This window comes from Diplotaxodon limnothrissa, linkage group LG16 (assembly GCF_057381915.1).
Source record: "Diplotaxodon limnothrissa isolate DT_005_m linkage group LG16, D_limnothrissa_male_GT1.1, whole genome shotgun sequence".
Lineage (NCBI taxonomy): Eukaryota > Metazoa > Chordata > Actinopteri > Cichliformes > Cichlidae > Diplotaxodon > Diplotaxodon limnothrissa.
The window spans coordinates 23,697,712-23,720,452 of NC_140611.1; the positions used below are offsets into that span (position 1 = coordinate 23,697,712).

At 37.9% G+C, this 22,741-nt stretch overlaps 2 protein-coding genes across 2 annotated transcripts; one reads left to right on the forward strand and one right to left on the reverse strand.

Annotated features, from left to right (window-relative positions):
• Positions 1 to 1,681: 1,681 nt before the first annotated feature.
• dcaf17 (ddb1 and cul4 associated factor 17) lies at positions 1,682 to 17,169 on the reverse strand. The gene is made up of 14 exons (XM_085375036.1): positions 16,617 to 17,169; positions 16,439 to 16,542; positions 15,538 to 15,628; positions 15,313 to 15,449; positions 15,130 to 15,208; positions 14,694 to 14,783; positions 14,473 to 14,580; positions 14,027 to 14,129; positions 13,511 to 13,653; positions 3,970 to 4,079; positions 3,788 to 3,872; positions 3,501 to 3,584; positions 2,053 to 2,208; positions 1,682 to 1,969 (listed from the first exon to the last, which is right to left on the reverse strand). The coding sequence occupies exons 1-14, from the start codon at positions 16,785 to 16,787 to the stop codon at positions 1,862 to 1,864; spliced, it is 1,569 nt and encodes a 522-aa protein (XP_085231162.1). The 5' UTR covers positions 16,788 to 17,169; the 3' UTR covers positions 1,682 to 1,861.
• On the forward strand, positions 16,818 to 21,724 carry mettl8 (methyltransferase 8, methylcytidine). The gene is made up of 10 exons (XM_085375038.1): positions 16,818 to 16,835; positions 18,022 to 18,178; positions 18,646 to 18,737; positions 18,832 to 19,193; positions 19,314 to 19,363; positions 19,645 to 19,705; positions 20,407 to 20,546; positions 20,952 to 21,058; positions 21,187 to 21,252; positions 21,547 to 21,724. Exons 2-10 carry the CDS (start codon positions 18,027 to 18,029, stop codon positions 21,699 to 21,701), a joined length of 1,185 nt encoding a protein of 394 aa, XP_085231164.1. The 5' UTR covers positions 16,818 to 16,835; positions 18,022 to 18,026; the 3' UTR covers positions 21,702 to 21,724.
• Positions 21,725 to 22,741: the final 1,017 nt, after the last annotated feature.

Here is a 22,741-nt window from a genome sequence, read left to right on the forward strand (position 1 = left end):
TACACTGTAAATATTAACGTGTCACTTACCCTGACAGACAGCTACAACATTTAGGGTTGGAACATTAAGACACATAATCCTACAAACAAGCTCAAAGCCACTTTTGTTACAACTGAAGATTCATTATTTAAAAACTTATTAAAGAAGAACACTTGAGTGGTTTTGCAGCTGGTGGCCACAGATCATTGCTCTTTTCTTATCCTTCCTGGCTGATTTCTTTTCTCTTATTTTATTTTGCTTTTTGTTGGTGTCAGTACCTTCAGCCCATTTGGGTTACAGAGGTAGTCCAGCTCCTCAAGGGTGAAACATCCATATGTGCTGTTGCAAGGTTTGCTGTGACTCCAAGGATCGTTTTTTTATTCAAAATATTTTTATTGGGTATTTGTGGATATAGTTTACAAAAAAAAAAAGAAAAGAAGAAGACAGAAAACACAAACTGTTTACAATGAATACAAAACAGAACTTCTCATGTTGGAACATTGTTTTCCTCTCTTATTATTTACCAAACATACTCCAAGGATAGTTTCAAGAATTTAGAGGAGACACCAAGTGTGCCATTACATGAGGAGAGCTGGACAGCGCCAAAGAATGGGATCAACCCAGCAGCAGGACCAATATCTGCTTCTTCATGTAAATGACAGTGGAAACACTGCCAGTGTCACTGCCCACAAAATGACCTACTCGTGCATGTTTCTGTCAGAAGGGATACAGGAAAAGGAACAGTTCTGCTAAACCATTTCCTTTTGGGGAGGGGTTGTCTTGTTGTTACCTCTCCACCACATCCGCTGTGACTTTGTGCCAAGACAGGGGAAAAGGATTCACACTGTGACAGATTGATATCCCTAAAGTCCTCCTTTAATTTTTGAGAAGTGTCAAGATTTGCAAAGGAAATTTGACTAATTCTGTGAGATAATATATGCTTTTGATAAACCTAACTTAAAGGTTAGCTAGAACACACAAACTAACTGGTTTCAATTTGGGGATCTATGCAGTAAAGAACAGACATACTTTATTGTACTGCTACTTTTAATTTCCTATGAGCATATTTAAGAGCTAAAATTAAGATATTTAATACCATCGCATCTTTTTTGTAAACTGAAGTCAATCAAAATGTGTGATACTATCTCAATATGTGGGACAAGACAAACACGTGATCACCCTAACTTCCCATTGTGACATTCTATTTTCTTGTATTACATCTTATATTGAATACAGAAACTCTTTATAAAAAATTATAGAAACTTGGTATACATAAGACTCCTGTTCCTGTTATGAGATTTTCCTTTCACGTTAATTTGGAGACTTTTTGGAAAATCAAAACCTCATATCTGTAACCCATGCATGTAAATAGACCCGCAATTTGCATGCGACAATCATTTGTGAAGTGTGACACTGTCACCACATTTAATCTGCATGAGTGCACTGCAGCTGGCAAATCACTTTTCTGAAACGTACATCATTAGGATGGCGTCAAGCAATTTCATCAGCTCTGACTGTTAACATCAAGCAAACAATCGCATAACTATCTCAGATCCTGGCTCAGAGTAAATATCAATATCTTACAATTTGGATATGCATGACGGAAAAAGAGAAGGCTGAAATACAGAGCAACTTGGAAAAATATTTTATTTTATTTTTAGAATAAAGGAAAAAAGTCAGATCAAGTTTAATGGTACAGACTTAGAATAATCATAACAGAAAAAAAAATAGTGATAATCAAGAGTAATCATATGAACTTAGGATGCAAAGATCCATATATTTAAAAAAAAATATATATATATAGGAGAAGGAAATCATATTAAAAAAAATCTTAAGTGATCATGAAAAGCTTTACAGCAGCTTTGATTCAGTTTTGCACCGCTTATGTTTTGGTGGTGAACAGTTTGTAAACATGGCAGCAGAACTTGGCGTTCTTTTGTTCAATATGAACAATCGTGTCTTTGTCGAAGAACACCTCGTTTTTATTTGTCTGAAACAAAAGAGAAGAGCACACATTAATCCACATCCAGACTACTCGCCCTGATGTTTGCATACTCATGTCAAGTTACTCACCTCATCCCAGGTTTCAATCAAATCGATCGTCCGCAGTAATTGTCCGGTCTGGTTGTCATGGAGTTGGATGCACGCTCTTCCTTCTCCCTCCTCGCCATTGGTTACCACGATTGCCAAAAGGTCAAGCTCATCCTCATATTCCACCATTCGGAAAGTCTGCATAATCAAAAGGCCGTTGTGAATTAAGTGCTACGTACCATGTTCTCTTTAATGAACAGCTCTACTTGCCTGCAGTGTTTAAACCTGAAAGCTTATCAATGAAATTCTTCAGAGGACATTACCCAACACATATCTCACCTGAGGAAATGTGTAAGGACAATTAAATGTATAAAAATCAATTGAGCTGCCATCCTGAATATTCTGCACTTTAAATAAATATGCAGGTTTTTTTTTATTCTTCTAAAAATATTTTGGCGCACACAAAAGAGGCTTTGGCTTTCCCCCAGGAAATGGAAACTCCCACTCGCTCTCTGCCTTATGTTACATGGAGACCAATTTAGGTTACATACATACTCACCTCCAAAGGCCCATTTTGAGCCAGGAAACCTCTGAAAGGTGTTTTTAAGGACAGAGGCTCTTGTATGATGACTGAATTCGACTTAAGATCCTCATTCATTTTGAATTTTTATCACTGAGCTGTAAATCTATTTAAGCCTGGTGGGGTGTTGACAATACCTCATCAGCGTCTTACAGCTGATTGGGGAAGAAAAAACTGTTTTGCATGAAAATTCAGCTGCAAAGAGAAATAAACCCTGCATCAGTTTGTTAGTTTTAGCTGCAGATTTGCAGTATTAAGAGGTATTTACAGGAGAGGAAGTGTAGGCAGGATTGAGTCATGTCTGCCATGATGGATAAAATTGTCAACGGAATTTTTTTTTGTTTAGGTCTATTACAGAGGAAAAACTAATATATATCGCTTTTTGAATAAATAAGAAGAAAAAGATCTTATTTATATTAAGAAACAAATATATATATATAAATATAACTAAATAAATAATAAAAATGTTGATATTGTGTTTGCTTCTTGGTTTAAATAAGAGAACAACTTAATCCGGATTTGTGGATCCGTTTTGTCATCCAAACCCTTGGGGCATGCAAGGGACTTTGGGGGATGTCTCGTGGTGTCTGGCTTCAAAAATGACGGCAGCAGACGGTCTGCTTGTTCTGGCATGCTGTGAATTCTTGATTGGGATCTTGGGAGTTTTTAGATTTTGTCAACACCTTTCTGTTTTTATGGTGAGGCAAGCCACAACATCCTACAGGAGGAGCCTACTGGTGTACTCCAGAGGGGTATGTATGCTCTGTCATAGTGCATCAAGTCACTCAAGTAATTAACAAGAATGTCAGGACCCTTACTGCATTGTAAGAGGAATAAAAATATTATTCACTTCCTGTCACAATCATATATTGGTATTCAAGTTAGTAATTTAATTAGATCCTATTTTTACCTTTTGAGATGGGTCATCATCCAGTTGTTGAAATCTTTTTTTTACTGTGCGGCCTGATGAGGTCACAGTGACTTGGGAGATAGGCTACAAGAGATGGAAAGCATAAACTTTACATTTTCTGAAATTATAAACTATACGCATACAATTCACCTCTATAGGAGACTTCCATCTCTGTTGTAGCCAGGCTGATTTATTGTAAAAGGCTGATCCATCGCAGGTCAATTACATTTATTCAGAAAGCAAAGGACAGCAACTAAAAATCTCAAGCAAATAAATTTTACACTTACATTGTTTCGGTGGGTTTTCAGGGAGAAATCCTCAACGACCTTAGATGGCAGAGCACTGTTCAGTTCACCGAGGATTTTTAGGACACTGGAATATAAAAAAACCAAAACACAAATATTGTACAATAAGTATATTTGGCAAATAAGATAATATGATGATGTTAAATAAATACCGGAGCACTCACTTTATGGTGACAGGTCCCACATGGATAATTCTTCCTGAATCATCAGGATGAAAGAAGATCCCGTCGTTCTCAAGAGAGTAGGAGTCCATCTCTTGTACTCCGTTTGTTGCCTAATTTAATAAAATCAGAACGCAAAAGATGCAGATTTCTTACAGTTTCTAATTAGCACACAACTTAAAGGCTCTTTCCATCAGGTCTGTTTTCTTGACAAAAAGGTCAAGATGCAAAGAGCAGGTGAGAAAGACAGGAAGTCAGATACAACAAAAAAACAACAGTGCAGAACATTGTAACAGACCCACGACCGACACATTCCCAAGGTTACATTAGTGGACAGTCTAAGCCTATGTCCACATGTACATGGGTATTTTTGAAAAGATTTTATGATTCTATCCGTTTGGGCCTTTCATCCACATGTAAATGGCGTTTTGTGTCACTGAAAACAGAGATTTTTTTAAAACTCCTGCCAGCGTGAAGATTTTCGAAAACTCACTTTTTGCATTTAGGCGACGAGGAAAACGGAGATTTACTCACGCAACGTCAAAGGTGTGCACCGTTTTTGATGTCACGCTGTGCGCCACGTTATTGTTTACACTAGATTAATTTCTATAATGGCGGACATAGACAAAATACTATTGCTGTTAATCTGACTATCTGCATTTTTTACACTCTTACATATACAGGCGCAGTTTCTGTCCCTCCATTTAGAAAGACAGAGGCGTCAGAGTGAACTTCGGATGTGGTTTCTGCATTTAACACAGACGCTTTCACAACCCAAATCCAGATGTTGGTTTTAAATAAATTTAACTTTCAAGGTCCATTTTTAAGCTTTTCCAGCACATTACTAGAAAAAATAAAAAAAGAATGCATGTTCCGCTTATCATCACCTCAGTAAGGCCAAGTAAAAATGAAAACAAATCATTTTAGCTTGACTTAAATGTCCTTTGTTCCCCTTTTGTTAAAACATAGAAAACTGCACCAAAGACAAATACTGAAAAAGGAAATGGTGCACTATGCATATAGTGTACAAACTCAAAAAACAAATTTCTCTTAAAAATTAAAATTACAAATGTGAACAAATCAACTTGTTAAAGATATTCATCTCCACTTGAACAAAAACAACCCCACAAAAGAAGAAAACTGCACCAAACGCTCCAATAATACACAGCAAGGCCAAATTAATAAGTCTTCTCATCAGATATTGATGCTTCTTTCTAATGTGACACAAAAAAAGGAGACAGATGTTTGTTATTTTAACTAGTTAAGCACCTACATCCCCCAAAAATGGGGGCAAAAGGGAGGAGATCACGTTTAATCGTTTATAACTAGAGATGGCACGATACCACTTTTTTATGTCCGATACCGATACCGATATCATAAATTTGGATATCTGCCGATACCGATATGAATCCGATATAGTGTTTTTTAATCAACAAAACTGTTTTTTAAATATCTTGCTGCATTTTGTATAAGTTCATACTCAAGTTTAAAACAACAACTACACTAAAGCTATTCTGTTATACCTGTATGCAAAAGAGAATATTTCATAGTTCAGCAATACTGATCAATCTAATAAACTTAAACCTACACCATCCTCCCTATTCTGGTATTTTAAAGAGTACTTAGCATAAATATTAAGCAACCTAACTAATAGGGTTCCAACTCCCAGCAAAGACAAAAATAAATAAATAAAAAAAAGGGAACCACCCCTCACGCGCCACCTCATGATGCTTAATCGACGTAATCAACCTTAATTTGATGCAGTGTGAAAAAAAATGCACAGAAATCAATTATTTTTCAAGAAATATTAAATAGATTCAACATCTTTCTTCAACAAAATTGCAGACTGCACAGATGGTACCTTCCCAAAGGAATAAATAGCTTACTAGGGTATATTAGACTTAATAGTTACTATATACAGTAATGGACTTCTATTCATTTTACATCAAATTAAAACTTTGGGTGTCAGATAATTATTTATTAAAAGCTCGACATTTTAAATGAGAATAAGAAAGAAAAGTATGTCTTTGTGCCCCCTTTTCCCTGTTAATGCCCTATCGGCCCCCCTGGCTAAACTTTGCTAGATCCGCCCCTGCACAGTTACCAGCGTCAGCTACGTAGAAAAAGATCCTCGAGTAGAAAGTAATATTAAATAAATTCTAACAACAGCTGATCAAGCTTAAACGTGCTGCTGTTGTTCAGCTGCTGGTTTCCTCTTTCTGGTGCAAAGTGGGCCAAAAGCAAACAAGAGACACGGACTCGCGACAGAAAAGCCAATCAGCTGATCATTGATCAGTTTCATGATTGAAGTCGCAGCAAGAAGAGGCAGTCGCTCCATATATATTTTATTTTTTTCCGATATCCGATCCAGTAACTTAGGTCAGTATCGGACCGATACCGATACGTAATATCGGATCGGTCCATCTCTAATTATAACACGAGGTCAGAAATATAAGTGCTGACATGAGTAGTGTCCACAGAAACCTCTGAATCTCAGCTAAAAGCTCATGTAAACCATGTCTACAAACACCAAACAAAGCAAAGACACCAGACAGTTAAAAGAGCAGTTACTGCACCATGAATCTGTGGACAGGTAATATCCATATTTTGATTTATGATTTTCTGGAGTTAAATGTGAACCGAAGCATATTTTCAAACGTGTTATATGCTATAAAATACTTTTAAAAATTAGGTGAGGGAAATAAAAAATCTTTTTTTCTATGTTTGAGTCACAGTAACTTTGACATAGTAACATCTGCAGTAATATTTACAGCTCTGATGACATCTCACCAGTGTTAGCTTTATTTTGACACCAAGACTGTTTACACAGAGTTTGTAATTGCAGAGAAATACATTTATTTTGGTCATTTCCTTTTCAAGCAGGAAGCTCACCCTTCTTGGTATACCCTTTAGATGAATACAGAGTTTTTAATTAAATACATATTCTTTAAATAATGTTCCCTTTTAGAAAAAGTAGGATAATTAAAAAAAACAAAACATTTATTATAGCTCTGTCACGTAGAAAAAAACCTGTCTTTTTTCTGTGGTCTGTTATATAACATTAGGGGTGTTCGTGGCAATTAACTTTTTAATCGACTAAGCGGGTCAAGTAAGAAACACTTAAATATTAAGTTACATTTGAAAACTGTTTAAAAAAAAACATATCCCCATTCCACATTCCAAAATGTCATGTGACAATCTGATTGGCTTAGGAGTGATGATGTCACAAGGATGTCACAAGGATGTCACAAGGATCCTTTGAAGTTTTTCTATAAATAGGGGTGAGAAACAGCAATTTTCAGTTCGTTTCTTCGCAGCCTTTGTGTTTGCAGCCTTCAAACGTTCACTACAGAAAAATTTGGAAACCTCTCAGAGTCATCGGATACAAACGCCAACATGTATCCAAGATTACGGCAACCAAGACAAAAAGATTTCGCCGCCTCTCCTTCCACGCGTGGCCGGCCAATTTCTCCAAATGGCCTCTTATCCATCCAAAGGGCATTACAGGAGAGTAGGAATGAAAACAACCATCTCCAGAACAAAATTCGACAAATTGAAGAAGAAAAACGTCACCTGGAGAAGAAGTGCTTACAGATGGAAGCACAAAACAAACACCTGGAAGAAACACTACAGCGCCAGCCCGACATCAACATTATTAATGAGGGCTGGGGGATCAAGTTTGCTCAAGCCAGAGAGCAGATTGTATCCCTCATCAAAGAAAACAAGAAAAAGAGCGCTGAAGTTAAAGAAATGTCCGAGCAGCTTCAAGGCAGGAAAGCGACGATTGATAAAATGGAGTGGGATCTGCAATACATGGACCAAATGAATCACCTGCTCCAAAGAAAGCTTGATGAAGCTGAAGAAAAAAATAAAGAAGTCCTCCAACAGAAGGAACAACAGGACACAAAGCAAAAAGACCTGCAGCGCGAGCTCCAAGGCATGCAGGAAAAGTACAGAATGGTGAAGGCAGAGTTGGAACAAACATTGGTCCAAAATAAAGACCTCCTTCAAGAGAAAGAGCAACAGAAAGAAAGACTGCCAGAAGAAAAGTGCATTATCAAGGACTTTGAGAGTAAAAATCAAAAGTTGCAAGGATTCTGTGATGAACTGAAGGTCAAAACAAGTGAGCTGGAGGGAGAAAAGGAAACACTAGAAAAACGATGCTCACACATGCAGAAAAAGATTGATCACATGGCCAAAAACAACTCAGAGCTCATTAAGGGGATATTGTTGGAATTCAACAACTTGAAGCGGGAAAACACAGAAATGCAGGCCCAAAAGCAAAAACAAGACAAAACGCATGAGGACCTGCAGTGTACGCTCCGCGATATCCAGAAAAGAAATGAGCAGCTAGAAGGCCTGCACAAAGAAGATCAAGTGAGAAATGCAGACCTGCAGAAGGCAAAGCTGACACAGGAGGCAACATCCAAAGACCTCAAAGAAAAGCTTGAAGAAACACAAGCAACATTAGAACAGGTGGAACAAACATGCAAGAAACTTGAGAGGCAAAACACAGAAACCATCGAGGAGTTGAGAACCCTCATCCTGGACAAAAAGGCGCTCGTGGAAAAGTCCATGAAAAAGAAGAAAAGATTCTTCAGCTTTTTCCGGTAGAGGGACAATACTGCTTCTTCAACTGATGTAGCCTCGTCTTGCTCCACCTCTGTTCACCCCCCAACCAGTCCCGGCAGTTGACTGCCCCCTCCTGAGCCTGGTTCTGCCGGAGGTTTCTGCCCGTTTAAAGGCAGTTTTTCCTCCCCACTGTCGCCTAGTGCTTGCTCAGAGGGGATTGTTGGGGTTTTCTCACCTCTACCTTGTTTCGTTATTTACTTGTTAACTTTTTGCTCTTACTTCATTTAACCTTGTTTCTTTATTTACTTGTTAACTTTTTGCTCTTACCTCATTTAACCTTGTTTCGTTATTTACTTGTTAACTTTTTGAACTTACTTCGTTTTACCTTGTTTCGTTATTTACTTGCTTGTTTAACTTTTTTTTCAACTTATCTAACAAAATAAAACAGTTGAATTTATCCTTTGAGTATTGTTCATCTATTCTTTACAGAGTTTTTCCAAAACACTTTCAAACATTCAGATCTGTCTTTCATTTTCTTCTTGAAACCTCATGAACGGTGAACTAAAAACTCTGGAACATGGTTCTAAACACTGAAATTGTTTCAGCTGAAACTGGCAAAGTCATACGTGCGTGTGTGAGTGTCACAGGTGATATGGTGTCACTAGTCCGGTCATCATGTTTAGGCTCATTCACTCCAGAATTATTTAGGCCAAATCTTTAAAACAGTGTCACTGCACACACATTTCAATCACACAAATGCAGGATTAATTATTTGCAGTATTTTATCTGATTTATTATGAGAATGTCACGCCTGATCATTGAACCCACAACATCAAAAATGGGGGCAAAAGGGAGGAGACCACGTTTAATCGATTATAACACGAGGTCAGAAATACAGTGGGGCAAAAAAGTATTTAGTCAGCCACCGATTGTGCAAGTTCCCCCACTTAAAATGATGACAGAGGTCAGTAATTTGCACCAGAGGTACACTTCAACTGTGAGAGACAGAATGTGAAAAAAAAAATCCATGAATCCACATGGTAGGATTTGTAAAGAATTTATTCGTAAATTAGGGTGGAAAATAAGTATTTGGTCACCTCAAACAAGGAAAATCTCTGGCTCTCACAGATCTGTAACGTCTTCTGTAAGAAGCTTTTCTGTCCCCCACTCGTTACGTGTATGAATGGCACCTGTTTGAACTCATCATCTGTATAAAAGACACCTGTCCACAGCCTCAAACAGTCAGACTCCAAACTCCGCCATGGCCAAGACCAAAGAGCTTTCGAGGGACACCAGGAAAAGTATTGTAGACCTGCACCAGACTGGGAAGAGTGAATCTACAATAGGCAAGCAGCTTGGTGTGAAAAAATCAACTGTGGGAGCAATCATCAGAAAATGGAAGACATACAAGACCACTGATAATCTCCCTCGATCTGGGGCTCCACGCAAGATCTCATCCCGTGGGGTCAAGATGATCATGAGAACGGTGAGCAAAGATCCCAGAACTAGGGCTGGGCCATATTATACCGTTCACGGTAATACCGGTATAATGTTAGGCAACGATAGGAAAATGAAATATCGCGATAGAATGGGAGTAAAACGCGCATGCGCAGTGCCTTTGTTTTCATACGCACATGGCCGATTGTTGAGTGAAACTGATGAACCAGAATTGGTTTGTAAAAATGGATTTTTTTTTTTCACATTCTGTCTCTCACAGTTGAAGTGTACCTCTGGTGCAAATTACTGACCTCTGTTATCATTTTAGGTGGGGGAACTTGCACAATCGGTGGCTGACTAAATACTTTTTGCCCCACTGTATAAGTGCTGACATGAGTAGTGTCCACAGAAACCTCTGAATCTCAGCTAAAAGCTCATGTAAACCATGTCTACAAACACCAAACAAAGAGCAAAGACACCAGGCAGTTACTGCACCATGAATCTGTGGACAGGTAATATCCATATTTTGATTTATGATTTTCTGGAGTTAAATGGGAACCAAAGAATATTTTCAAAGGTGTTATATGCTATAAAATACTTTAAAATTAGGCAAGGGATATAAAAAAAAACAAATCTAATTTTTCTATGTTTGAGTCACAGCAACTTTGACATAGTAACATCCGCAGTATTATTCACATCTCTGATGACATCTCACAAGTGTTAGCTTTATTTTGATTTTATTTGACACCAATACTGTTTACACAGAGTTTGTAATTGCAGAGAAATACTCCAGTTTTTTGGTCATTTAATTTTCGAGCAGAAAATTTTCACTCAGAAAACCCCTGGGGGCCAAACAGCACTTGTTTGTGCTTTGGAGTTTTCATGTGTTTTGGATTTTGTAAGTGTTTTGGATTTTGTACGTGCTTTGTCTCTAGGGGCCACCGTATGGCAAGGCAGTCTAGGTGGAGAAATTTTGCTTTTAGACTCATTTTATTTCTTTATCTGATAAGAAAACTATTCGGTCAGATAGTTATTTGTGGTGAAATTAATACAGTTTCATGCACATTTAAGCACCACATCTGAAATTCAAGCACTTTTCAAACCTTGAAAAGTCTATATTAAAATTAAAGGATTCCAAGCACCTATACGAACCCCGTCTACAGAACAGCCAAAATACTGTCTTTAGTTATTAACATTTGAAATGATGAAGGCACTTGAAAATGTCACTTGAAAAGTAACACAATTATCTGCCTTTCCAGAGAAACAAAAACTTTTCAGAACTACTTAAGGTTTTGTGAGGTTACAAAACCCTGTTTAGTCTTTCCCTCCCAGGCTTCTAAATTTCTGATTGGCTAACATTTGGCTTTTAGAGTTTCCATGTGAAGGGAGATATTTTTTAAAACTGCACGTGTGGACAGGATTAAAAAAAAAGAAGAAGAAAATCTCTGTTTTCAAAGATACCATTATACGTATGGACGTAGCCTAAACTACATTTTGGAGGCTGAACTGGAACTGGAAACCTCCCTTATCTTTACCAACTGACAATCTGATATCCATTCCACTTCATACTACAGGGAGTGCAGAATTATTAGGCAAGTTGTATTTTTAAGGAATAATTTTATTATTGAACAACAACCATGTTCTCAATGAACCCAAAAAACTCATTAATATCAAAGCTGAATGTTTTTGGAAGTAGTTTTTAGTTTGTTTTTAGTTTTAGCTATTTTAGGGGGATATCTGTGTGTGCAGGTGACTATTACTGTGCATAATTATTAGGCAACTTAACAAAAAAACAAATATATACCCATTTCAATTATTTATTTTTACCAGTGAAACCAATATAACATCTCCACATTCACAAATATACATTTCTGACATTCAAAAACAAAACAAAAACAAATCAGCGACCAATATAGCCACCTTTCTTTGCAAGGACACTCAAAAGCCTGCCATCCATGGATTCTGTCAGTGTTTGATCTGTTCACCATCAACATTGCGTGCAGCAGCAACCACAGCCTCCCAGACACTGTTCAGAGAGGTGTACTGTTTTCCCTCCTTGTAAATCTCACATTTGATGATGGACCACAGGTTCTCAATGGGGTTCAGATCAGGTGAACAAGGAGGCCATGTCATTAGCTTTTCTTCTTTTATACCCTTTCTTGCCAGCCACGCTGTGGAGTACTTGGACGCGTGTGATGGAGCATTGTCCTGCATGAAAATCATGTTTTTCTTGAAGGATGCAGACTTCTTCCTGTACCACTGCTTGAAGAAGGTGTCTTCCAGAAACTGGCAGTAGGACTGGGAGTTGAGCTTGACTCCATCCTCAACCCGAAAAGGCCCCACAAGCTCATCTTTGATGATACCAGCCCAAACCAGTACTCCACCTCCACCTTGCTGGCGTCTGAGTCGGACTGGAGCTCTCTGCCCTTTACCAATCCAGCCACGGGCCCATCCATCTGGCCCATCAAGACTCACTCTCATTTCATCGATCCATAAAACCTTAGAAAAACCAGTCTTGAGATATTTCTTGGCCCAGTCTTGACGTTTCAGCTTGTGTGTCTTGTTCAGTGGTGGTCGTCTTTCAGCCTTTCTTACCTTGGCCATGTCTCTGAGTATTGCACACCTTGTGCTTTTGGGCACTCCAGTGATGTTGCAGCTCTGAAATATGGCCAAACTGGTGGCAAGTGGCATCTTGGCAGCTGCACGCTTGACTTTTCTCAGTTCATGGGCAGTTATTTGGCGCCTTGGTTTTTCCACACGCTTCTTGCGACCCTGTTGACTATCTTGAATGAAACGCTTGATTGTTCGATGATCACGCTTCAGAAGCTTTGCAATTTTGAGACTGCTGCATCCCTCTGCAAGATATCTCACTATTTTTGACTTTTCTGAGCCTGTCAAGTCCTTCTTTTGACCCATTTTGCCAAAGGAAAGGACGTTGCCTAATAATTATGCACACCTGATATAGGGTGTTGATGTCATTAGACCACACCCCTTCTCATTACAGAGATGCACATCACCTAATATGCTTAATTGGTAGTAGGCTTTTGAGCCTATACAGCTTGGAGTAAGACAACATGCATGAAGAGGATGTGGACAAAATACTCATTTGCCTAATAATTCTGCACTCCCTGTATAAAGAGTGTTATACCCCCCTTTGATTCTCCTGTTTTCTATTTAAGTATGTGTGGTATTTTCCACATGAACAACTCAGTGGAGAGATTATGTGAAAATAATCTGATACAATGTCATGGCTTCTCAATGGGAGAGAAGGCAGAGTTTAGAGATCAGCACAAAGGTAGTATTGTGAGGTGATTACAGGTTTAGTTCGCTCCTGCTCTGTCCACTGACTGAATAGGAAGACTGTCAAAAACATTTGGAGCCCTTCTTACAATGACAACTCACCAGGGTCTGACAAATTTAGCAACAGCTCATTCTACCACAAACTGACTTATTACTGTCATGTTTTACTCAAAGTACAACCATAACTAAAAGGTAATAATGAGGTAAATTTATAGTTGAGGAATTTTAAATATACCATAGTGCCGTCCTTGAGTGAGCAGATGTGGTAGGTCCCCTCGTCTTTTTTACGAGGCGGTGTGTAAATGTAGTGCCATGGGTTTCCTCCAATCTGAACACTGTTTTCAGCACAAGAGACCTTGAAAAGTACAGGAGGGCAATCTGTGCAATGAGAAAGGAAAAACAAACATTATACTCGCTTTGTGAAGCAAAACATTCTTGATTAGAGTGGCTATCACTCTGTGACCCCTGGAACAGCAGCAGAAGAAAGCTGCTGCGGCAAATAGGGATGTTAATAAACAGAACCAAATATGTTTAATATCATGTTCATATCAAGCACCATATTTTACATGATTCACAGTTCACAGCCTTGAAGTCATTTCAGGTCCCTTACAGCTCGATTTAAGACAACTTTCTTCATATTAGCTGCCTCACAAAAATGGCTTTATTAGTTATTTGAAGCTATGCATGTACTCAACTTTAAGCACATATACCACTGGTTCTTAAAAAAAAAAAAAAAAAAAAAAAAACCAACCTGTGATTTGAATATTTAACGGGATACCAAACGGTGCATCTCCGACTGTTTTGCCACCAAGAAGAGGACTCTGCTTTCCAAGTGTTAGCTTCTCTGTCAGGTACTGAAAACAAAGAAAATGTTCATCATGTTCTTACATCCCAAAGACGTAAGAAGCAAGCTAAGCAGAATGATAATAAAACACTTTCTATTAAAAAAAAATCACATCAAATTGGTAAATGGCCTGTATTTGTAAAGCGCTTTACTAGTCCTAAAGGACCCCAAAGCGTAGGCAGTAGGCAAAGGGTGAAGTGTCTTGCCCAAGGACACAACGACCGAGACTGTCCAAGCCGGGGCTCGAATCAGCAACCTTCCGATTACAAGGCGAACTCCCCACTCTTGAGCCACGATCGCCCCTGATGCAAATTCTGATGCATTCACTAATGTCTAAATAAACACAGACTTACTCTTTGGACAATGTGCTCGAAGCTGTACATTTTCACTGACTTATTGCTGTAATACAGTGCAAGGACACCTTGAACCAGATCAGCACCTATGACACCATTTCCAAACACCTACAAGAAAAACAAAACAAAAAACCTTTAAATGAAAAAACCTCCAAAAAAATGTACATTTGAAAAAATGTAAACTGTATTTAAAAAAACAAGCAAACAAACAAAAAACTTACTTTTTTATTGATCTCCATAACACCAATAACTTCCAATGGGAAAACGTGAAAAATAGCGATGTGCATCACTGTATTCTGAGTGATACCTGCCTGTGGGATAAATCAGAAAAAAGGTCACGTCTCCATCTCCTCTCTTCATTTTTATAGGACTTACAGAAAAATAAATAATTAATAAACTTTCTAGTTGCACAAACAATAAATTACTACTACTACTAATAATAATAATAGTAATAATAACAACAACCTTCTGATTTGAAACCAACAACCACAAGATGAAAAAAGAATAATCCTTAAATATAAAGAATATAAAAAATGAAATGATAACAAGAGTCACGTATAGCTAGTGACAGCTATGTTTAATTTAAATATAACATTAACTTATCATTGACTTTCTCTTACAAGACACAAATACTTTAAATACATGTATTCACTTTACCTGTCTGGCTAAAGGTGTTTCCTTGTTTTGAACAGATTTAACATAAAATGTCTCTTGAGAAACATCCCAGCCAAGATATCTACAAGATAACAACAAGCTATAAAACTAAAATGGCTTTAAAATGAACCAAATCTAAAAATACTTTCCACTCAAAGGACACTGAAATCAGAACCGTAGAGATACCTGAACTTATAGTTTGGAGAGAGGTAAACTCTCTGCAGTTCTTCTCCCGTTTCAGCTGAAAGGCGAATTAGCCAGTTATTGGCCGTCAAAGCCAAGAGGCTTGGTTTATGATCAGATGGAGAAGATAAGGATTTTTCCTTTGGATGAGAACAAAAAAAAAAGAGGTAACACAACAGTCTGAAATTTTCTATCTGAGCAACACCCAGTTTATTAATGTTTACTTACAACTGGGCTGTGACACATCAATGTATCTTCAATTTTCTCCTGTTTGGACCTCGTTGGCAGTTTGTACAAAATCTGAGGCTCAACATGAACACTGAAACACATATACAAAATATAAAACATAAGCAGCTTGTCAGTGTTATTGGGCATACACAACACTTTCCTACTTCAATTAAAGCTCCTTAGATCATCTGCTCCTCTGTATCCTACATCACTGTTTCGCAAAAGCAACAATTTCTGACGAAGTTAAAATGACACAATGGGTTTTATTTTAATTGTACACATTTACATTAAATATCATGGCCCACCTGTTTTCACGTTATTCATCAGACATCTATACTTTTCCCTGCCAGATAAGATAAGACAAAAAATATTCAATATCTTCCACTGCTTTAAATGGTTTTCTGCATTTTTTTTTTTTTTTTTTTTTTTTTTTTTTAAAAACTCATCAACTTGCTACGCTGTTACATCCATCTCCCTTTCATTCACACGCATGTATTCTGATTTGCATTCCTCTTCTCTCCAGAGCATACCTCAACCTTTCCAGGCTCTTTCACCTGATCCCTACTCTCACTACAGACAATAATATTTAATACACTCAAGTAAAAGCTTTAAAACATTATATATCCATTACATAAGTGATTAAAGAGGTGATGATTTTCATTTGGCTCTGGCTATATCTCTTAAGTGGGTGCCAAATAAATTTATATTACAGGCCAGTGTCATATGAACACTTCATATTAAAAAAAATATTTTGTATAGGTAGATTTTTAACAACTCATTTTTAATAGTGTATATGACCAGTGGAGGATTACTTTAACGTACCAAAATAGTCCTGTGTATATTTTGGCATGTATACGTGTTTAAAAACTGAAGCTAATTAAAGTTAGGACCCCATACTCACCAGCTGTAGCAGTGCTGGTAGTTTTCAAAGTATAGTTTGCAATTTTCGTACATTACTGTGGATTTTGAGGTCTTGCTCCATACTTTCGTGAAAGTCCGGTTTTCCTACAATATGGCAACAATAATTAATATGGGAAAACACCAACTGAAAGCAGTAACACTACAAACTGTAACATTACCTGAAGGAGAATACCTCTCAGGATCTTCAAATTATGTCTGATTAAAGTCCTAGTATTCCCAAGACCCGTGCTCCTCCGGCTCAGCAGTTCAGCTGCGTTAGCGCTCCCCTTTCTCTGCTGTGGCGCCATCTGCAGGTGGTACGTTTTCCTACTGGGGGCTGCTAGCAGCATGACTAGATCGACTGACTGAAGTGACCACAACAGCCCACCCAGAGCGAGGTAAGCACCGTATGGTTTTGTAGTCCAGCACGCTACAGCTGTTTTCTAGGCTTCATGTTTTCAACGCCGTCGCGACCTCACACGTCCAATGACTAACATGAAAAGTTAACAGCTAGCTTAGGTTAGCGTGAGCTAAGGAACCTCGACATGTCGCCAACTTCGTCCAAAAGTTTTGTTTACTATATGACCCAGAGGAACTGCTCGGAGGTTGCATGGAGGGTTAAATATAATTGTTAGGGTTAAGTTGGCGAGCATTGCTTTCGCCTGTCGACTGGGGTTGTGTTGTTAGTTAGCCGCTAACTCTATTAGCACCCCATCCCTCTCCATGTTTTCACACGCGTCTTCTTCTACGGCACAATAGCGCACTCGCTGTCCCGCTGTAGCGCACCCATTCGTCTGCACGTACCCTGACCAGAGATACACTTAAAAATCAGCTGCATCCTTTAGTTTCCGTTTTTATTTGCAGTAATAGTCCGATTCTATATTTTAGGAATTATTATTCAAACTATATAGCTTTTTTTAAGCATTTGAGCGGTGTTAGCTAAACATATTTCTCTGTGTGTATGTGTATTTAATCATTTATTTATTTTATTTCTGTTTTGTTTTTCCTGTATTAAATTTGAGCTAATGTACTTTAAAGAGTCACGCTAACGTATTATACTAGGTTCTTTTTTAAGGATTTCGTTGCATTGTATTTAAATGTTTATGTATTCTTGACTTTTGTTTTCTTTTACTATTCTACGACTTTGAGCTCATTTTAGTTTCGTTAGCTTTGGGGATTTTTAAAAAAACCAAAATGCATGCATTTTCTATTTTCAGGACATTTCCCAGCTTTCAGGGCAAAAGAAGAGTTTATCGTATTCTGTTATTTTATTTACATGTATGTATTAACATTAAATAGACATTTGGATGGTGTCTTTAGGGGTCACGACAGCAGCTCATTTGTCTCCATCTCACCCTATCCTTAGTATTTTCTTCTGTAACAGCAACCCTGTGCATTTCCTCCTTCACTACATTTATCAGTCTTCTTTGTGGTCTTCCTTTGTGTCAGCTCCATCTTCAGCGTCCTTCGATGCTAGTATTCCTCCCCTGCATGACATAGATATTGCTTCCACTAGTCTTTTTAGGCAGCGATGTACTGACCAGGGATTGTTGTATGTATTTAAACCTATGTGCACTTTTACAGAGTAAATGAATAAAGTGAAGAGGTTCTCTGTAGCCAAAGTGGCTGCAGTTTTCATCAGATTCTCTATGAGGTTAAAGAGCAGTGACAGTAGACCTTCAGCTCCACTGGGTTCACGGATTCTGACCAGTCCTGATGAGATCTTCAAGCACAACATGTGGTAAGTGATGCGACTTTAATGAATATGTGTAAAAGTTGCGTTTATTATTCCACATAATAAGAAGACACCATGTAGCTTGTATATTGTATATGTGTTATATATAATGGTAAATGGCCTGCATTTGTATAGCGCTTTACTTAGTCCCTAAGGACCCCAAAGCGCTTCACACTACATTCAGTCATTCATACACACATTCACACACTGGTGATGGCAAACAACATTGTAGCCACAGCTGCCCTGGGGCGCATGACAGAGGCGAGGCTGCCGGACACTGGTGCCACCGGGCCCTCTGACCACCACCAGTATACTAATAATATACTATAATATATAATAATATACAATCTAAAATATAGGTCACAGGATTTCATGACATTAAAGCTAATTATAACAAATTAAATTGTGAGTCATTATAGTTAAATTGATATATTAACATTCAGGAGTTGCTTTAGTAATGTTTTTCATGTTAGGGATCATGTGCAATGGACAGAGGAGGACAAGGAAAATGCACGGCAGAAGGCGGAGGAAAATTCCACTGTACGACTTCCTTTAAACGAACAAGGCAAGAATAAAATATTTTAACACATTTAATTAGATTTTTGGGAATTACATGGAAACAAAAATGATGAAAAAGTTGTTGAATTCTGTCCTTGCAGGTAAATTTGTTACAGCAGCTTGCCAGTACTGGGACATGTTTTATGAGATTCACCAGGACAAGTTCTTCAAAGATCGCAGGTGGCTGTTTTTAGAATTCCCAGAGCTGCTGCCTTCAGGTGAAAGAGGCCAGAGCACAAACACGTGTCACAGTCATCAGCAAGCAGCCATTCAACTATGTAGTGCATCCAGATTGGACACCGAAACTGGAAAACATCAACTGTGCAATCCCATTGACCATCACAGGAATACAGACACCTTTAACATTCAGGAATCCTATCAACAAGCTGCACGAGGAACGAATGAAGCTGCTGTGGATGATTCTGCTTTTCCTGGACAACGTGCATCCTTCAGGATCCTGGAGGTTTTTAAAAGTGTTAATATACTCTGTTTTTGTTTTAATTTTTTATACAGGATGTGCATGTTATATTATTGCAACACAGATAATGTTAAATAACTGCTTTGCATTTTCTTCTGTTCACAGGTTGGATGTGGAGTTGGTAACAGTGTGTTTCCTATTGTAAATAACATCAAGTAAGTCAAAATGTTTCTCTTTAATGAATGATCATACAGATGTTTAGTATTTGATTGTCTCTATTGTCATCTCTGTTGTTGACTGAGAGCAGAGCATACACATAGAACACAGTGGAAATTTCTCTGTGAAGTAGTTGTGTTATCACCTACATTAGAAAAAACAATTAAGACACTTGTAAAAAATGTGTTGAGCCACAAAATCACTTTGTTAGTGTTTTACAAGTACTTGTGGTTGTAATGTGATGATTCCCAGTTGTTAAACTGTTTGTTTTCTTCCACAGAGAAACAGACTCATTTTTATACTGTTGTGACTTCTCGCCACGTGCCATTCAGCTGGTTAAGGTTAGCATCTGTTTCGTATGAAAATATAAAGTGTATACTGTATTATAATAATAATTTAGTCATCTACAAAATATTGCCGTCCCTTAAATGTTTTGGGAAATAATTTAATTTCAACAGCTGATGAAGAACAGCTGATCTATAAATAAAATATGTCTTTATCATACATTTCTACCTAGACAGACACAGAATAGATAAATATGACATCATGTGCAGAAATGTAGCAGAAGAAAAAAACATCACTGTTACATATCTCCACATTAAATAAATCTCACACATAGAAAACAATGTTAGTAATGTAAAAAAGACGGCATTCCTACACACTTGCTAGCCAATTTGTAATGTACACCTATTTAACTGTTTGTTAACTGATCCACTGGGATTTTCCCACACAACCATCTTTAGAGTAGCTAGGATAGGCTCCAGGCTATCCTAGTCCTGAATTGGACAAGAGGAAGGATGGATGAATGGACGGATCATCTTTAGGGTTTACAGAGAGTCGTCTGAAAAGGAGAAAACATCCACTGAGTGGCAGTTATTTGGGTGAAAATGTCTTCTTGATGCTCTCAGACAAGAATGACCAGACTGCTTCAAGGCGATAGGAAGGTTCATGAGAAAATGTCTCAGAACTGTACATGAGTTGCAACACCAATGTGATAATGACATGCTTAATAGATATAATCTAACTTATTTTCCTTGTGTAGAACCACCCAGACTATGACGACTCGGTGTGCCACGCCTTCGTCCATGACATTTGTGACAAAATGGCCACCTTCCCATTTCCTCCTCAGAGCCTGGATATTATTCTGGCAGTATTTGTGCTCTCTTCCATTCATCCAGAGCGGTAGGTGAGGTTTAGAGTACAGAGATGGGAGACCCTAATGTCATTTATCACCTGCCAGCCAGCCCCTCCCCCTCCACAACCTCCATAACCATCCCATTGCCCAGCCTTTGTTTGAATGCCATTATAAACCCCAGTTTGAAATGGAAATAATAAACCATACAGTTAATTGCAAGAGATTGAATATTCTGTGGTTTGCTTGACACTAAAAGTATAGATGAATTTGGGAAACACATGTAATATACTTGGGTTAAGCTAATACAAATGCACTGCTGACTGAAGTCAGTTGTATCTCAGTGAATGCATTTCTCCTTGGCCTATATTTTACCGATGGCTGCAAGGATCACTTTAGCTGCAAGCCTGCTGCATTATAACATAATTTATCCAATAACTAAATTTTATTGACAGCTTGCAAGACGTTGTGAACCATCTGTCTGCATACCTGAAACATGGTGGTGTGCTCCTTTTCCGTGATTATGGGAGATACGACTTCTCACAACTCCGTTTTAAAAAAGGTAAGCCTCCCGATATGCCCGTTGTATCATTTTACCCTAATTTCTTATATATTCTTAATACATCTTTGTCTGTGTGTGAGATTCTCCTTTTTAAACAAATTCTTTGTCATTTCGTCTCTGACAACAAGGACGATGTCTATCAGAAAATTTCTACACACGCGGAGATGGAACCTGTGTTTATTTTTTCACAAAAGGTATTTCTACGTATGGGTGTGGGTGTTGACACCCCTATTCTGATCAGTGCTATGATACAAGTTTGTGGTGTTTACAAAGATGGAATTTACATTTATTGGTGAATGGTTAAATATATGCATTATCTCAGATAAAACTCAATTCCAAAATTGGTAAAAAAAGAAAACGGATGTATAAAAAAACAGCTTCACGGTAATGCACACAAAACCGTGTTTTCTGTTGTCATGGCTTTCTTGGCAGAAAGAGAACCTGGACTAAAATTTTGGTTCCTGACTGTTGTGTTTTATGTTTTACAGAGGAGGTTCATGATTTGTTTTCCAAAGCTGGACTGGAAGAAATTCAGAATCTAGAGGATAGACGACTGCAAGTGAACCGAGGAAAGAAAGTAGTAATGCGCCGGGTGTGGATGCAGAGCAAGTACAGAAAACCATATCCACCTTCAACCTCTTAGCATCCCACCATGCACAGATCTAACTAGAATTGTGTATTTTTCATACTTTTATACTTAAACTGGTTTATTTGGGCCTAGTAATAACTTTTTTTTGGAGGCAGCTGGGGGTAAAATATATAAAACTCAATAAAAACCAGTAAACAGGTGTTTGGTGTTTTCTACTTCTCATTATATTCATATTTAGATACTGACACAATGTTGTTAAGTCCAGGTGGGCTCGGGTACATGAACCATGCACTAGATGTTTTGAGGCCACTGTAAGAATGATTGACAGGAGATTACGTTCCATTATTCAGTAAGGCACATAAGCCACTTCAAGCCACTTTTTGTAAGAGAGAAGCAAATTAGCGGTTGCACTGATGTGTTGCCTGAATATATGCTTAGCTGTGTTTATTGATGCTGATTTATCTGCAGATAAGCTGCAAAACTGATTCGACCTCACTGCCATAAAGAACATTTCAGGAAATCATTCCCACTGTTCTAAGACATACATTGAGCAAATTAGAACTAGTGAATCTTCTCGGACAAGAGATTTAACATCTTCAAGAATTTTAAAGGAGTCCAGTCGCTTTCTTTCCAATCGCCTTGGATTCCCATGACCTGGATGACTCTACACGGATATTCCTGTTATTCTTTATGAAATTGTACAACAGCTCTTGTTTTTGTGACCGGAGAACACATCCGACGCACACCAGGACACATGATTACATGCATATTTCTGTTCCAAACCTCCTTGCTGCTGTTTCTTAAGTGTACAGTGCACATGTTATTTGTTATGTCATTTCCACCACTGTTTGCTACAATTTGCTTTTGCATGATCTCAGTCTTTTATCTTTTTTCTTTACATTAACTTAATTATCCGATTTCAAATTTTTTGCACTGCTTTACATATTAAAGCCTTCAGTATTGGTCTATGGTACTTTTTAATATTGTTTGATTTTTTGTAGATTATGCTATTTTGATTTTTTTGTTCTTTTTGTAACAATAAAATCTGGCAAGCTAGCTATCAGCAGTGCTGTGAAGAAGTATTTGTCCCTTCT